Source organism: Neomonachus schauinslandi, chromosome 4 (genome assembly GCF_002201575.2).
Source record: "Neomonachus schauinslandi chromosome 4, ASM220157v2, whole genome shotgun sequence".
Lineage (NCBI taxonomy): Eukaryota > Metazoa > Chordata > Mammalia > Carnivora > Phocidae > Neomonachus > Neomonachus schauinslandi.
Genome location: NC_058406.1, coordinates 35,787,520 through 35,805,215, shown reverse-complemented (window position 1 = coordinate 35,805,215; position 17,696 = coordinate 35,787,520). Strand labels below are relative to the sequence as shown.

The 17,696-nt window shown below is 48.5% G+C and overlaps 1 protein-coding gene across 1 annotated transcript; it reads right to left on the bottom strand.

Moving 5' to 3' along the window:
• Positions 1-1,678: 1,678 nt before the first annotated feature.
• Positions 1,679-17,406, bottom strand: NSUN4 (NOP2/Sun RNA methyltransferase 4). The gene is made up of 6 exons (XM_021683869.1): positions 17,295-17,406; positions 12,660-13,003; positions 8,241-8,395; positions 5,325-5,485; positions 2,617-2,741; positions 1,679-2,023 (listed from the first exon to the last, which is right to left on the bottom strand). The coding sequence occupies exons 1-6, from the start codon at positions 17,385-17,387 to the stop codon at positions 1,747-1,749; spliced, it is 1,155 nt and encodes a 384-aa protein (XP_021539544.1). The 5' UTR covers positions 17,388-17,406; the 3' UTR covers positions 1,679-1,746.
• Positions 17,407-17,696: the final 290 nt, after the last annotated feature.

Sequence of the window (17,696 nt, the reverse complement as noted above, 5' to 3'; positions counted from 1 at the left end):
TCAGTCTGTCCCCAGTTAGACTGGGACCCCAGGGGCAGAAGACCCAATCTTGAATTAGCACTGCTTTTAGCATTGTTAGCACCAGGCTGGATACCCAGGAGGCCAAGGGCAGAAACCCAGGCACCTGAGGCCTCCCAGCCTCAGCCAATACTGAGAGTAAACAGCAGGCCGGGGCCACATACCACACATGGAGGCTAATTAAAGTCCTACTCCCTGGAGCTCCATCTTCCTAGCTTCACTCGACTTTGAGTCTGAAAGATGTTTCAGGGCACTCAGTTACAACGCAAATCCCAAGAAAAGAGAAGGCTTAACCTTATCCAAAATCCTTCTCAGCTGACACCTCTAATACCGAAACAAGGATTAGCAGGAAAGGCATAAAGAACAAAATGAGTGAGAGAAAGAAGAGGAGGGAAAAAGAAAGTGGAAAGAACGAAGAACATAAGTATTCTAAAATTATGCTCCCTTTTCTGCACAAAGGCCAGTTTCTCAGGAAGAAAAATTATTTTTTTCATTAAAAAAGCAATAATTTACAAGTGACCATAAGCAATTTTTAATATCCCTGCCATTAAGGGATTACCTTCTTTATGTTAGAGTGACAAAGACAATATAATTAGCATGCAGTCAGAATGATGTAATATTGCCCCAAACTTCACACCCTCGGGGAGGGGAGGCCCTGTGCTGCTGGGGAAGAGCTCTGAGGGACCGAGGGCTAGGCCAAACAACTAGAACCAGAGCTCAGCCACAGACCAGGAACAAGAAAAACAAAACAAAAAGCATAATATAACAGAAAAAGATATCAGATGCCTAGGTGCTCGGAAAGCAAAAGGAGGAGAGCTGCCATGAAGGAGGACGAGGAGTCTCATCTCCCACGGTCCCAACTGCCGCTACACCCCCAACAGCTCCCTGGCTACCTGTCCTACAGGAGCTCCAGGAACACCTGCTACAGGGATGAACGACGGCAGAAGCGCCCAGGAGAGGATCACAGCCCTGTGGTTTGGGCAGCTTCCCCTGCCACCCGGGGCAGCAGTGCTGTGGGCGGCAGGAGCGGCTGCAAGGATGCAGCTCGGGAGAGCTTTCTCAGCGCTAGGAAGCAGATTATCATGATTGGCTTAACATTTTTAGTTGCTTGTTCCTTAAATTTGATCGGGGGCTGTCTGAAGGAACTACGGAGGCGTGTTTGGGCCCATCGGTTGCTGAGGACTGATCACACGCAGAACTCACTTCAAGTGTGAGAGGTGCTCTGTCACCAGAGGTCTGCCACCAGGCTGCCACCAAGAGGTCTCCTGGGCATTGGGGCCCTAGAAGCTGGTGCTCAGTAATGGCAGCTGGTACAAACGGCACTAACAGTACTTGGACTGACAGGAGGCCCCAACTACAGCCCCAGCTCTATGGAGCTTCAACAGTTTTATTGGCTAAATGCTTCTTCCCAAGTTTACAGCTTAAAGTGTGGGCCTGCTCACTGGCTCCTCCTTCTCAGCTCTTAATGGGGCAGGAACCTTTAGCACAGGCTTAGAAATGGGGGGAGAGGGTATAATAAGTGAGTTAGAAACCTGCTGATGCTCTCACAACTGGACAGCAGGACAGAAAAACTCCTACTTTCTAACGCTGAAAACTGTCTATAGAAAGACTTGAACAGGATGGAGATAGGACCCAGAGTGCATCTTTGCCACGGGTCTCAGTTTCTGGTGCCTCCACGGGAGTATACCCTTCACCCTCCTACACCAGGACTTCGGGAACAGGGTGATGCTATGTCAGCCTACACATTTTGCAAAAGTACATAGGCCCAAAATTGGCCAAGAGGTTTGGGATTACCAGCTCCCCAACCTGGCAGGATGGGAAGAAAGAAAATGTGTCCATGAAAAGCTTTCGGAAGTGAGTCAGGTCTTCCACCTGAACCTTGATGCTGTATTGATTGGCCAGGAACTCGATGGTGCCTTGCACCACATACTCGTTCTGTAAGTGTGAGAGTGAGCAGGTGGAATAGACAACATGGCCTCCTGGTTTGGTGGCAAGGAGTCCAGCCCTGAAACCAGAAAGAGAGAAAAGCAGTGACTAATGAGCTTCCCAGAAGCAGAAGGACAACAGGGGGAGCTGGAAGCATGGATATTGGAGTCTACTGTGGGATGGGCAGCTGTGTTAGCTTCTGAAGTCCCTTCCACATAGATACACCGGAAGAGTCATTCTCAAGGCAGAGAGCAACCCAACCTTACTCCATGGGCTCTCCGCCAGAAGCAATCCCCTGAATTCTGACTCTGCTTATGGTCCAAACGCTGACGCTAGCTAGCTATGCACTGAGTCCTTACCAGCCCTACAGGGCCTCGACTTCAGTCACTTTTTTCAAGCTTTCAAACTTGTGCTACTCACTGGGACTAGGACTAGCATGGAGGTAAGGCAACGTAAATGAATCTGTGCGGCCCACCCTATGTGTGTCCTACCACATAGGGTTTTCATGTTCCAGAGGACCCTCCTATCATGTCTGTCTCCTCCAGGGAGTTCCTCGATCAGAAGACCCTTCTGGGGACGATGGTTGTGGCAAGAGCTTCCGATCCCCCAGGCGACCAGCCCCCTGGAACACTGTGGCACGAAGTCGAGAGCGTGGGTAAATCTGTTACTCACGCGAGCAGTTGCACCTGAAGCATAGGCAACATCTGCCGCTCCTTCTTCCTCGACCGCTGAAAGATGTTGTTCTCCTCCGCGTGAAGGGAGTGGCGGTCTGTGGTACAGGGCACATCCACCAGCACCTGCCCAGAGGTGGTAAAGGGCACAGTATTAGAGCTCCTTACACGCTCTCTCCCTTGGGCCCTTGCCCTGAGAGGTTTCCCACAGTGCTCCCTCTGCCCATCCTTCCAGTGCAGAGTATCTGACAAAGCTTCTCATTTTAACCTGGTAGACAACTGTGAAATAATGAGTGGGAAAATGGTATATTTAGGTATACTCATGGCTGGTCAAAAAGCCAAAGCCAATACCCAAATAACTACAATTAAATTAACTGATATCGACCTAGAAAGAAGTCTTTCTTTTCTTTTTTAAGATTTTATTTTTAAGTAATCACTACACCCAACAACGTGAGACTCGAACCTACAACGCTGAGATCAAGAGTCCCGTGTTCTACCAACTGAGCCAGCCAGGTGCTTCCTAGAAAGAAGTCTTTCATGCTTTAGGGCTCTGTCCTTGGCTCTGTCCTTAGCTATTTGAATGAAACATCCAATTTACAGGTGATAGAATGCCCAGAAGGTAGCTAATAGACTGAATAACAGGATCAGGACTCAAAATTATTTTATGCTGAAACAGCATATCCAATATGGAAAAGTTTTAAAGTGAGAAATATAAAATCATTCATGCATTCACTAAGAGCCTATACTCTGTGCTAGGCACAAGAGACAAAAACAAAAATTAAAACAAAAGAAAAAGTTCTATAATTTATGTTTCCAAAGAAATCATCTATGGAAGAGATCTGTGAATTTTAGTTAAGCAGAAACTCCAAGTAAATTAATAATGATAATGGAAGCGTGCAAGCACAGGCTGAGTAACGATGACAGCTAGGGGTCTAATCTTCATGGCCAGTTACTGTGCTAAGTGCTTTCCTCAAACACGCTCTGTGAATCATCTGCATAGTCCTACATAGCAATATTCCCTACTTTACAAATGAAGAGGCTGAAATTTCAGCAAGAGGAAGCAACTTGCCCAAAGTCAATAAGTGGCAGCCCTGTGGTACAGACACGGGTTAGGTGGACAGCAGAGGTCATGCTCTATCCACTCCGTTCTGCTATCTCCATGTCAAAAAAGCTGAACTGGGGATTCCTACACAGGCAAGAAGCAGGCCTCTTAAGCCTATCCAAGATTCTATAAGCCTTGGTCTTTCAATTTCTTAGAGTGGTTGAGCCAGAATGGTGAGAACTGGACAGATTAGATCGAGTCAGATGACAATAGAGTGACAAGAGCTATATATTTTTTTATATTTTTAGAAGTATATGTTTTAATAAATACTTTTAGAATACGCCAATTAAAAGAAAATGCAAATAACTTAAAGATAGGGAATGACTTTTTTTTTTTTCTTTAAAGATTTTATTTATTTATTTGAGAGAGAGAGAATGAGAGAGAGAGAACACATGAGAGGGGATAGGGTCAGAGGACGAAGCAGACTCCCTGCCAAGCAGGGAGCCCGATGCGGGACTCGATCCAGGGACTCCAGGATCATGACCTGAGCTGAAGGCAGTCGCTTAACCAACTGAGCCACCCAGGCGCCCTAGGGAATGACTTTCAACATCATTCATAATAAGAGAATATAAATTAGATGCTATCAGTTGGCAAAACCCAAAAAGTTTAAGAACACCAGTGGTGGCAGGATATGAGGACACGGAACTCTCCCGCGTTACCAGTAGGAAGGAAGCCAATGGAGCCTCCACAGAGAGTGATTTAGTACACTCTGTCAAAATCTTAGATGCAAAAAAAAAATCTTAGATGCATATAAACTGTTTTCCAGCAATGGTACTTAAAAAGCATAAAACTTAAAAGGACTGAACCTCAGGGTACATTACTAAATGAAAAAACTACAAAGTTCAAATAGTGAAATTAATACGCCACCACTTCTTTTTCCAAAAATACACATACATTGGGGCGTCTGGGTGGCTCAGTCAGTTGGGCATCTGACTCTTGGTTTCAGCTCAGGTCATGATCTCAAGGTTGTGAGATCAAGCCCTGCATCAGGCTCTGGGCTGAGTGTGAAGCCTGCTTGAGATTCTCTCTCTCCCTCTGCCCCTTGCCCTGCTTGCATGCACACATGTGCACACACTCTATCTCTCTAAAAAAAAAGAACCTCACACATTTGTATTTGTATATCCACAAAGGATACATCTTAAAGGATACAGAAGAAAATATAAACAATGGTCATCTGTGGGGAGAGGAAGGATGGCTGTGAGACAGGAGTAAAAGGGAAGCATACTTCTCACTAGATACCCTTTTGCACCTTCTGAATTTTGCACCATGTGCTGTATTAATATTCAAAAATAAATTAGCTTATTCATATTTATTTTAATCAGGGTTTCTGAGCAACCAAGTGAGTTGAGAAGTAAAATAAGTCTACTAACCCTTTTCCCACTCAGTCAGGTTCAAACTCTTTCCTGCTAATTGTCTTTAATGAAGATACCACCAACGATTGTGCAGATGGCTGTGTTCTCCCAATCACCCATGGAGAGGTAGCCAGGTCCAGAAATGGCCCTCCATCCTCAAATATGGAGGGCTGGATCCTACCTGCTGAGGGCCTGGAGCTGGGACAGGAAGGCCAGATTTGGCTAGCTGGATGTCTCAGGTCAGGAATCACTCACCCGGTCATAGGTGTCCCCCTCCAGTTCTCCCCACTTCCTGCCATCCCATGAGGTGACTCGAACTCGATTTCTATCCCTGATATCTTGAGGCACATAGCTGTGAAGGACCCTCTGTAGTCTGCCTGTTCGAGAAGTGGACACATCATTGGCAGCAAGATTGCCTGTGGGAATATAAATTTTAGCATTGTTTTTTCTAATTCTGGAAAAAAATGCCATTGGAACTTTGATAGGGGTTGCACTGAATCTATAGATGGTTGTGGGTAGTAGGGACATTTTATACCTGTGAGAATAAAGAAACTTAAAGGCCATGCCCCAACGAAACATCCCACCAGCAATGGTGCTGATGGAGAGTCAGACCAATTATTGGGCATAGCCAATCAATGCAGACCCCAGGGGCAGAGGCAAGTGGAGAAGACATGTTTATTATGTACATGGCACAGTACTAGACACTCTAAAGCAGGGGTTGCAAAGGCAACCACAAACCCAGGCCAGAGAGGATATATAAATAAATAAAGTAGACCAAGTATGAATATTTCTAAATAAGTATGCTCTCTCCTACTTTTTTGAAATGTGTCTCTCTCTTCATTTTTGGCAGATACCACACATTATTTACCAAAATTTTTTTCCCTCTCATTCCTTAGTAATAGAACTCCAATTTTATTTGAGGGAGAGGGGAGCAATGTGCCCCATTTCTTAGCCTCCTTTTATGACTAAGTTTTGGTCAATGATTGTAGGCATAATTATTGTGTGGGACTTATGGGAAGATGTTTAAAAGAAGCTAACACAATTAGATGCACCCCTTTTAACCAATCTTTTCTTCCTGCCTTGAATTTGAATGTGATAACTGGAGTTCTAGCAGCCATCTTGGACCATGAGGCAATCCTGAGGATGGAAGCCTGAAATAAAATAGGCTGCAAAAAGAAAGAAGGAGCCCAAGTCCCTGATGTTTGTGGAGACTCCATACCAGCCCTGGACTGCCTATATCCCAGCTCTCTTATATAAGAGAGAAAAACTTTTCTTCTTTAAGCCAGTGCATTGATTTTCTATTGTATATGGCAAACCTAATCCTAACTGATTCACCATCTATCTTTTACTTTCCCTTTTGTGACAGACACAAAGTTCAAGAAATAGTTCACTTTGCTCTTGGCTCTACTGTAAGAGAAAACATTACTGCAAGCTTGATGATAAATTGTGATTGATACCTGGCCTCAGAGTCAAGAAGTGAAAGGGAGAGGCAGGAACTATGGTGAAGAACTAGAGAGTGCATACCTTATACCTTATGGGAGTGATCACTACCATGCCAGCTTAGTGTTCCCACAAAGATATAGAGTCCCAATTTTTGAGGGCACTTAAAGAAGTAAAAATCAGATTCTCTGCTCAAGAGGAATTTGCAGAAGGACATGAACGGAGTACAGAAAAGCTGGGTTCCAGTTCTGGCTCTATCTCCAACTCAGGTAAAAGTATCTAATCTCTTTAGGACTCAATTTCCCCCCCCCCTAAAATAGGAGAGCTAAACTAGGGAAACTCAGTTGCTTCCTTCCACTGGGATGAAGGACTCCCTTGGGTAAGGAGCTGGGAAGGGGGCAAGGTGCTGGTAATTTAGTACACCTTAGAAAAGCAACTCTCAATGACTTCTCCTTGGCTCTTCTCCTGCCTCTTGGCTGCTAGAACTCCAGTTATCACAATCAAATTCAAGGCAGGAAGAAAAGATTGGTTAAAAGGGGTTAAAAGTTCAAGTTTCTCCTCTTCCAAGTAACCCCACCTCACTCATCCCCTTTCTCGTGGATTCCCACAGCACTCAGTCAGATCAGCACAGCCCAGCACAGAGGCTGGGCTCTCCTGCACTGGACTCATTAAACCCTATCAACACTTTTTCTCCTCTCCCTCTGCACTTCCAAAAGGTAAGATCAAATGTGGTACCTTGCAATCACCTACAGGGCCAACCATGAGGCTGGAAGCTAACCCAAACTGTGCAAGCTGGCTGGCGAGAACTGGAAGAGAAGGGGCGAGCCCCGCAAAAAAGGCTCAGGGGTAAGGCAAGAGAAGCCTGACTGACCTCCAGGGTGAGTGGAAAAACAACAGCCCCCGTCTGGATAGTTCTCCGGTCTCCAGGGAAAAAAGGCTGCCTGTTTTAAGGCAGGACGTCAGCCAGTAGATAGCCGAACACTTACAGTGCACATGGCCCGGGCTGGTGGCTGCAAGTACTGAGATGAATAAAACTTGGGCCTGTCGCCAAGGAATTCATTCTTAAAGAGGGAGACGATGCGTACCCGGTAAAGCTCTGGTGCAAGGCTAATGTGCCTACGGTTGCCAGGGGCCCGGGAGCATAGGACACAGGCAACACTTTGCAACCGGCCGACAGAGGTCAGGAGGGGAGACTTCCAGGAGGTGGCACACTTGAGCTGAGGCCGAAAGCTGAAAGGCTATAGGCAGGCCAGCTGGGATAGGGTGGAGGGTATTCTAGAGAGAAAATGAACAGGAGCAAAAGATGGAGGCTGATTCAAATAACAGAGAGTAGCAGAATGTGGCTGAAGCACACAAAGTCTGGGGAAGACTGACATAAAGCCATAAAGGGTGGCTGCAGCCAGATCTTACTGCTTTAGTTGGCAGACTAAGGAAATGAACCTAACCTTAGAGACAAAAGTAAACAGATACAGAGGAATGAAAGTGTCATGCGTAGATTGATCAGGGCCCTGGTTTAATCTGCCTTCGGAGACCTTGCTCGGCTCAGCAATATTCCTTGGCCAACTGACAGAGGAAGAGAGGAGAAAACTGCAAACAAAAATACACCACCTTAGCAAGTGAGCACTGTACCCCCTCTGACCCTGGGACCAGAGAGCCCATCCGATTCGGGAGGCCCCTGACTGGGTGAGGGAGGGAGCCCTCCCTGCCCAAGACACCAGGCCTCTGACTTACAGCAGCAGCCAGTCTGAAGCAGTGCTAGTGTCTTTCCCCCGGGCGCTGCACATAAGTCAAGCACAGTGTCGCCAGGCTGCAGGCCAAGGGCCAGGACAGGCAGCAAGGAAGCAGCATCCATCAGGTAGTAGTCCATGACACCCAGGCTGCCAAGCCTAGAAGAGAGGAGACCACCTTAGAGTCAAATTCTAGGTCAGGAGACCCAATGGAAGTCAAGGCCACCAAGTCCATGCCCTCAGGCGCTACTGAGTTCTATTCAGCAAAAACTCATTTCTCAGACCCACTCACTCACTCATTCATCCACACTGCAGCCAGAGTGACCCAGTTAAAACACAGATCGAGAGGTATCTGGCTGGCTCAGTCAGTGGAGCATGCAACTCTTGATCTCAGGGTTGTGGGTTTTTTTGTTTTGTTTTGTTTAAGGATTTTATTTATTTATTAGAGAGAAAGAAGAGAAAGTGCACGCATTGGGCGGGGGGAGAAGCAGTGGGGGAAGGAGAGGGACAAGCCAACTCACGCTGAGTTCGGAGCCAGATGCGGGGTCCAATCCCAGGACCCCGAGATCATGACCCAAGCTGAAGCCAAGAGCCTGAGGCCTAACCTACTGAGCCACTGAGGTGCCTCCAGGGTTGTGGGTTTGAGCCCCATGTTGGGTGCAGAGATCACTTAAAAAGAAAATCTTAAAAACAAAACAAAACCCCACATATCAATTCACTCTAATCCAGCCAAGCTAGCCATCTTGCCCTTCCTTAATTAAGTCAGGTATGCTCTAATCTAAGGCTTTTATAGCTGTTCTACTTTCTACCCACAAAACTGTTCCCCCAAACAGCCCTGATTTGATTCCTCACTTTTTTCAGTCTCTCCTCAAAGTTCTCTCCACAAAAAGTTATCTCATCAGAGAGGCACTGGCATTCCCTGACTACTCTATCTAAAAATAGCACCCCTACTCCCATCACCTCCTATCTCTCTGTTACATTACTTTTCTTTAAAGCCTTATTGTTCACTTTATATACATGTACAGATGTGTGTGTGTGTGTGTGTGTGTGTCCTCTCCTCCTCCTCCCTCTTTAGAATGAAGGTAGAGACTATAATAACCCTAGCACCTAAAACACCGCCTGGCATATAGGAGGAACTCGGTCTTACTGGATTACATATTAAGACACAAAATTGTTTGTGGGTTTAGAGAAGAATACCATTAATTGTGCCTCTCACAGTCACCTGAGTCAGGCCTGATGAAGAAATAGGCCCTCATTAGGTAAAGGAAGGGGAAGAAAGGGAAGAAGAGAGGAAGGGAGGAAGAAACAGGAGCATTCCAAGAGCAGAAAAAAGAGCAAGCAAAGGCATGGAAGCAGGGAAACTCATAGCTCCTCTCAGAAACAGTGAGAAATCTGGTGTAGTAGAAATACAAGGTGAATGAGATTGAGGTTGGAAAGCAGATAGAGGCCAGTTTGTAAAAAGCCTTAAACCCTATCCTAAGGAGTCTGGACTGTAACCTGCAGGCAGTTACCAAAGTTTGTAAAGAAAGGGACATGATCATCTGAATAGAGTTTTAGAAAGCTAGGTGGGTTAGAAAGAACAAATTAGAAATAGACAAAGTGAGAAGGCTGTGATAAGAAGATAGGCAGGAACCATGTGGATAGAGACAACAGACAACAGCAACCTAATGGTCACAGGACTCCTCACTCCCAGGCCAGTTTTCATAAGCCATTCTCCTGCCTGACACACAGCTCAGCCATTGGGGACAGACTCAAGGAGACAGAAACCTGATCCTTGCTGCCCTGACAGGAAGGCTCTAGGAGAAAGATGTGACAAGACATGAGACATAGTACCACTGAGGATCCACTACAAGAGCTACAGTCCCCAGGTTTGAGGTTGTGACACTTTCACAAGCAGACTTAGAGTATGGTGGGATATTTTCAAAGTCGAATCACACTTGGATTGTCCCTGAAACTGTGTGCCTCATGCCTCATGGAGAATGACAAGAAATCTGAGAAAAGCACAGAATTCCTATCACACTAGCACAGGTCTATGAAACCCATTCTCATCAGTTCCTTCCTTTTGGAAGTGTCACTCGACTCTTTTTTGGTTCAGTTTTGAAATCTGCTGAAAGTTACAGTCCCTCTTTCAAAAAAAAAGGCACAACAATTTTTCAGATAATTTCAGGAGATTCCTGGACTCCGTAAATACATCCTTGACCTCCTGGGAGATTAGGATTCCCTTGATTTATATGGAACCTATCAAGACAAGAAGGAAACCCAAACCTCTCTGAGTAGAAGCCAAGCACCTCAGGCAACTTAGGAAACCACATGGTGCTGCATCCACAGTTCTGCCTAAAACCAGAGCCTCCAAATTGATCTCCAACCTTGCCCCAATCTATCTCCCTCTCACCCCAATTTACTAACATGATCTTCCTAAAGCGTAACTTTGATGAGAAGAATACCACCAGTAAGAGATACTGTTTGTGAGTGCTATACTGTAGGTGCTGTACTAGTGTCTCAGATACATCCTTCATTTAGTCCTCACTAGGACCCTGTGAGGCAGGAGAACCCAGATTCCAGAGCCAGACCATCTGGATCCAGCCCAGCTGCTCAACAACTGTGTGCCTTTAGCAAATTACTCAACTTCTCTGTGCATCAGTGTCCTCGACTATAATAAGAGTGCCTACCAGACAGGATGATTGTGAGGATTAAAGGAATTAATAGAAGTTACGTGCTTAGAACAATAGCTGGCACATGAGCTAGAGTATCAGTGCCATTATTTTCCAGATTCGTTTCCAGATAAGGAAACCAAGGGTCAGTTATCCAAAGCTACATGCCCAGTAAGTGATGAAGGCAAAATCCAAATCTAGGTTTTCTTGACTCCAAATCCCATGCTTATAACCACTGTGCATTACTGCCTTTCCCCTACTCAAAAATCCTTTCCAGTGGTTCTCTAGAACAGATCTTGGCAATTTACAGCAATATGGAACTAAAGGGTGCATGGTCTGAAGCCATCCAGCCCTGGCAAGTCTAGCCATTTATAAGCAACCCTGGGCCATCAGGAAAATCCCCTTCTCTAAACCTGTAAGTTCCTGGCATTCAAGATTCCCACACATAGCCCCCCCCCACATACTCTTCTAGCCTCACCTCCTAGTTTTCCTAAGCATGCAGCCTTCCCTCAAGCCAGTAGCTAGAACTATTGCAAAAGCTTCCTAATTTACATCCCCATTTCATATGTCATACATAGCCTTGCCCCTCTCCAATCTGTTTTCCATACAGCAGCCAGAATTTTTTTTTAATTTTTTTTAAAAAAAATTTATTTATTCATTTGAGACACAGAGATACAGAGAGAGAGAGAGAGAGAGAGAAAGCATGAGCAGGGAGAGAGGCAGAGGGAGAGGGAGAAGCAGGCTCCTCGCTGAGCCAGGAGCCCGATGTGGGGCTCAATCCCAGGACCCTGGGATCACGACCCGAGCTGAAGGCAGATGCTTAACCATCTGAGCCACCCAGGTGCCCCAGCAGCCAGAATTTTAAAAATTCAAATCTGGTCATGTCATTCCCCACCTTAAAACTTTTCATGGCTCCCTCTCTCTTTTAGAGAAAAAGTCCAAAATCCCACATGGCCTAGAAGACCTTCAAAATCTGGCTTCTGCCAGCTTCTGTAGCCTTGCACCCCCATCCCCACCCTCATGCCACCAGCTTTAATTCCTACTCATTTTCAGGTCTTAGCTTAAATTTCATTTCCTCAGAAAAGACTGGGTTAGATCTCCTAATTACAAAACTTCATAGCATCTTGTACTTTTCCTTTGTAGCACTTATCACAATTACAGTTTCTTAACTATTGTCTTCCTCACTAGACTGTAAGTTCCATGAAGGCTTCAGCTGAGCACTGCATGAGAAGACCAGAAGTCCCCTCATCACCAACCCCTCTGGTACTAACTTTGTGTCCCTAGGTAAGTCTCCCTCATTCTTTGGTACCAGGAGGTTACTTGTCCTACTCACTTGGATGGGAGCTAAGAGGGCAAAATGAGAAAGCAGTTGCAAATAATACACATTTTAACTGTAGAGGGCACGGGAAGTGCGCAAATTAGAGATGGCTGTCTTCCATAGGGGAAAACAGAGCAGAACAGGTTCTGGGATCAACCTGCCTGGGTCTAAATACTAGCTGTACCACTTGCTCTCTCAGGGACCTAAAGCAAGCAAGTACCTTAACTTCTCTGCACCTGTCTCCTCAAATGTAAAAGAGGAACAATAAGATTACCTACCTCAGAGGGCTGTTGACAGAACAAAAGGAGATAACGCACACACAACACTTAGAAAAACACCTAGCATATATAAGCACTCGAAAAATATCAGCAATATTATGATCCTTATGAAACAGGACAAGAGCTGGGTCTCTTTCTGTCTACTTCCAGCACACTCAGGACAACCCAGATCCTACCTGGCAGGAGGGAACCGACTGACATCCCCTCTGGCAAAAGTGAAGCATCGAAGGTTCGGGCTGTAGGCCCCGGAGGCTGGAGTTGGAGTTGGAGTCTGGCCACCCTCGGGCTCCAGTTCCCCGTGGGAAATGGCTTCCTTCACAAAGTCCCTGGCCCTCAGTTGCTCCAGCTCACCACTCACATGATCCCAGGCAGCAAAGTTATTGACCAGTGCACCATACTTCTGCTCTGAAAGGAGACTGACCCGGATGGATGGCCAGAGATCACCAAATTGCACACTGTAAGTCATGTCAAAATTCTGCAGAGCCAGTTGAGTGGCAGGAAATTTGGGCTCTGTGGCAGCCTGAAAGGAAAAGAACAGGCTTATTGGTCTTCCAGTCTTGCCTCTCCCCTACCACCTGACCTCACCAATACCTCAGAGCCCTGCAGCAAACGCGGATCCAGCCACTGCCCACTCCTGCCTCTGCATCCTGCCTCTGCCCGCCAGAAAAGAAGTATGAAAGAGAAAAGTAGTGGGGAGCTGGCCTTTCTGTCTCAGGGTTGTGAGAAAGCAAGCTGTAGCTCTCACAACGGCATGTGCGGGTCACCAAGAAAGGGGGCAATCCTTGAGGCCTGGGAGTAAGAAGAACTTAAGAGAATGGAAGCTCATGATAGGACTTTTGAGGAGAGTCTACAGAAGGTTGGAAGAAACTATGAGGGCCCGGGCACCTGGGTGGCTCAGTTGGTTAAGCAACTGCCTTCGGCTCAGGTCATGATCCCAGGGTCCTGGGATGGAGTCCCACATCGGGCTCCCGGCTCAGCAGGAAGCCTGCTTCTCCCTCTCCCACTCCCCCTGCTTGTGTTCCTGCTCTCGCTGTCTCTGTCTCTGTCAAATAAATAAATAAAATCTTTAAAAAAAAAAAAAAAAAGAAAGAAAAAGAAACTATGAGGGCCCTGGGGGAAGCCTCAGCCTTAAAAACAAAAGATGCTTTCTCTCTGAACAGCCCTTCCGTCTTCTAAGGCATTTTCTTGTCTCCTAGCTTATGTGAGCACCACAAAAGACAGACAGCTCAGTGGGATACAAATATCAACTTTCCACATTTGATGGAAAGATAAAGGTAACTTACCTAAGGTCATGCGGTGACTGACACCATAATGCTCAGAATAACAGGGTTGAGGGTCATTTTGGGAGAGTTCCTAGAGCCCAGGAAGGTGGGATAAGGAGAACTCCTAGAAACCTTGTGGTATAAACCAAAACAGGGACTTCTATGGGGGTAGCAGAGAGGGACAGGATTCAGGCATGCAGAGCATAAACACAGATTAAAAGGAAAATGAAGACATCAGCTGAGGGGTCCTCAGGTAGGTTCTTGTGGCCACAGCTGGGACACTCGGTCGGGCTAGCAGTCCTATTACTGTCTGTTCATTTTGCTCTGGCCTACACTTTGGTCTGGTCAGAACTCTTCCTCTGGCCCTCATTTCTTGTTATGGCGGGGACTCTTGCTCCGACCATGACCTTTGCCGGGGCGGGGACTATTGCTCCGGCTCCTGCTACGGTGGGGACTCCTGCCGTGGCCCCGCCTTTTGCCGTGGCGGGGACTCTTACTTCGGCTCCGACTTTCACCACGGAGGGCACTCTTGCCAGTGCCCTGACTTTTGCTACGTTGAGAACTCTCACTCTGGCCCTGATTTCCATTACACTGAGGACTCTCGCTCTTATCCTGACTTATGCTTTGGTGGGGACCACTGCTCCGGCTCTGACTTCTCTTTCGACTGGGACTCCTGTTCCGGCTCTGACTTCTTTGAGGGTCGAGACTCTTGCTTTGACTTCGACTTCTGCTGGGGTGGTGGCTATTCTCACTCCGGCCCCGATTTCTGCTTTGGTGGGTATTCTTGCTCTGGCTGTCACTACTCTGGCATTCACTGATAACAACAGCTGAACTGCAGCTGAGATCAGTGCTACAGCTGGAAGTCTTGGAAGAAGGCAAAGGACAGCTATAGGGAACCTGGGGGGGCTCTTTGCAGCAGCCTCGAGGAGCCACAGAATAGACATGGAGGCCACAGGGCATGGTGTCACAGGCCACAGGGTGGCACCGGGCTTGGGGGACAATGGGTAAACTTTGAGGATCAAAGGGTGCTCGCAAAGGAATAAAAGAATAGATGTGGGTGGAACAGGGAGGTGGTACAGGCTGGCGATGAGGTTGGGGTGGGCCCCTGGGAGTGCTATAGATGCCACAGGGGGGCACCACAGTCAGTTTATGACACTGAGGGGGGCCGAGGAATGGGCAAGGATCAGAGGTGGGGGGAACCACAGAATATACATGGGTATTGCACGGGGGTCCTATGGGGAGTCCATAGGAGGTGCTCTGAACATAACTATTGGGTGGGACAGGACAAAGAGGAAGGCGAAGGGGAAGACAAGTGGGGAGAACAGGTTTGAGGGTTTTAGGGATCACAGTAGGTAAGGCAGGTCCTTGGGGAAGTTCTTTGGGGCAGGGATTTGAGCAAGTGGTAATGGATGTCACCATACAAGAAGGACCAGAAGGGCAGGAGGGAGGTGGAGGAGAAGCACTGGCCTTAGGGGGCCTGGGCAGGTCAAGAGGAGTGTGCTGGAGAGGGATGATCAGGGAGCGACATCTGTGGAGAGCACGTGGTTGTTTTAACTCTGAGGATTTGGGGGACTTCACTTGTGGGCCAACTGAGGTAGGGAGAGGGGGTTCGTTATAGCCTCTGCGGGGGGGTGACTGGGGTGGAGATATAAACTGGTTGCCCAAGGGTGAAGGGAAGGAGAAGACAGAATAAGGACAGTGAGAGGACAGGGGAAGAGGTGGTTCCTGGGGACAGGGGGGACAAGAAATCGTGGTGCCTGGCTCTACAAAGAGGCAAGAGTTCCCACCAGTCTCCCAGGCGAAAATGGACTCAAAGCAAGGCTTCACAGGAGCCTGGGACTGGGGTGAGCAAGGAGAACAAGTACTCCTAGCAGGTAGACGGATGGCACAACAAGGGCTACCAGGGGCAGCCTCTTGAGAAAAATGGGAATAGTGAAAAGAGCCCTCCTGAGGTGAGCTGGGAGAGCCAGATGTGCCTGCCTGAGAAGAAAGTGGGGAGCCACAGCAATTTTTCCCAAGGGGCAGGTCAAGCTGTGGTTTAGGTTCACAAGGGTCTGGAGGCTTAAGGTGGCTACGGCAAAAGCTGCCAGTGTGTGGGGAAGATGCAGGGGAAGGTGGAGGGTCATTGTAACTTCTGCCTGAGGACCAGGGACAGAGCAGAGGGGAGACCCTGGGCCCAGTTTCCAAAACCCTGGAAGAAAGGGGTGGGGAAACTACAGATCTAATTTCCACCGGCCGGTGAGCAAGAGGAGGTGAAATAACGATGGCAGTTCCCAGCGGCCTATGAGTAAGAGTAGGTGAAATAATGGGGCAAGTTCCCTGGGACCCAGGAGTGATGGAAGATGAAATCATGGGGCCAGTTTCCAGAGGCCCATGAGGGAGGACAGGAGAAGTCACCGGGCTGGTTCCCAATGGCCGATGAGGGAGAGTAGGGGAAGTCACCGGGCTGGTTACCAGGGCTGAAGGGTATCCACCACAATAACAGAGGCAAGCCTGCTGGTCAATGCAAGGGCTTCGGGGACAAGGATGCGGTGTTCTCGGGGGACTGATCCAGCTGCAATAAGGGCTCCGTGGACGAACAGGGGGTGACCCCAGAAGGCTGAACCGCTCAAAACAAGGGCTCGAAGGGGGCGAACCAGAGAGGATAGGCTCGCGGCGGAAAGGCCTTCCAAGGAGTGGAGAACATGGTTCAAATGAACATCTCCCCGGGCGCAGGGGAGGCTGTGAAGGTGGAGAGGGGGGCGGTGGGGGCGGGGAGGGAATCGGTCGAGGTAGGGAGGGGGGCGTGGCGGTTAGGGAAGAAATTCCTGGCCTACAGGTGAGGCCAGAGAAAGGGTCTCTGGAGAAGTGGGGAGAGTCCAGGGGGTGAGGGGAGTCGCTGCACCCTTTGCCTGAGTTTGGGGAAAGGCCAGGAGTGTGGGCAGGGTGATCGCTGTAACCTTTCCTGGACGCCAGAGGCAGCTCGAGGGTGAGGACAGGGTTGAATCCTTTCTCGGAGGGCGGCGCAGACCCAGGAAGGAAGGGGTTGTCGCTAAAACATTTTTCGAGGGGTGAGGGCGGCCGGGCTGAAAGTTCTAGGAGGAAAGGCGGAGAAGAGGTCATGGAGGGAGGGAGAAAGGGGGGACGGGGTAGGAAAGAAGGGGACGGAGAGGGAGGAGGGGAAGTGGAAGGGGTAGTGGGGGCCAAGGGGACGGTAACCGAGAGCCGGGGAACAAGAAGCGGTGACATAACTGAAAGAATGAGGACGGCGGTGATGACGTAACTTAGAGGGGCGGAGTCGGGAGGGCTCAGACGTAACCCGAGCGACAGCCCAAGCTTTGTGACGAAATAAAAGGGCGATAGAAGCGAATACGTAACAGATGTGAAAGGGAGGAGCCTAGTGACGCACCCTGAGGGGCGGGGAAAAGAGGCCGAAGGCGTTCCCGAGGGGCGGGAGCAGTGAACCTATCCGAGAGGGTTGGGAAGTGGCGGGGCTGGAGAAGTTTCCCGAGGGGCGGCGGCAAAAGGCCGCTATCGCTGTTCCCTCCTGGGCCACCGGCCGGATCTTACCCATTTCTTCTTATGTCGATGTCTCCGCGGGATGGTCGCGAAGTGTGCACGCTTCAGCACGTCCCGAACTCGTCTCACTACCAGCGCAGCCATATCAGCGTGCACCGCCGAATAATTCCGACCTGAACCGCAACAGCGGACCCGCGGGTTCCGGAGAGGTGGTGGCGCCACTCTGGGCGAAAATAGGAGGGAATTCCGGCGGTCTCTCTTCCGGGGTTCAGCCCACCTTTACAAGCCAGGTGCAAACCCCGCTCCGCCAGGCATCTTCTGTGGGTGTTGGGAAGGAGGAACCACTCGCACAGAAAGATGCCTCTGCTTGGAGCATTGGGAGAGACTGCGTAAAGGCCCCTAACCCAGTTGGGGGATCAGAGAGGACTAGGCGCTAGCAGTTGAGTACTGAAA

Coding starts and splice junctions, on each gene's coding strand:
- NSUN4 (XM_021683869.1), bottom strand. CDS start 17,387: ATGGCTGCGCTGGTAGTGAGACGAGTTCGGGACGTGCTGAAGCGTGCA. Junction 8,396..12,659: donor AGTCGGTTCCCTCCTGCCAG/GTAGGATCTGGG, acceptor CCTCTCTTCTAG/GCTTGGCAGCCTGGGTGTCA. Junction 2,024..2,616: donor CTTCAGGTGCAACTGCTCGC/GTGAGTAACAGA, acceptor TTCTGGTTTCAG/GGCTGGACTCCTTGCCACCA.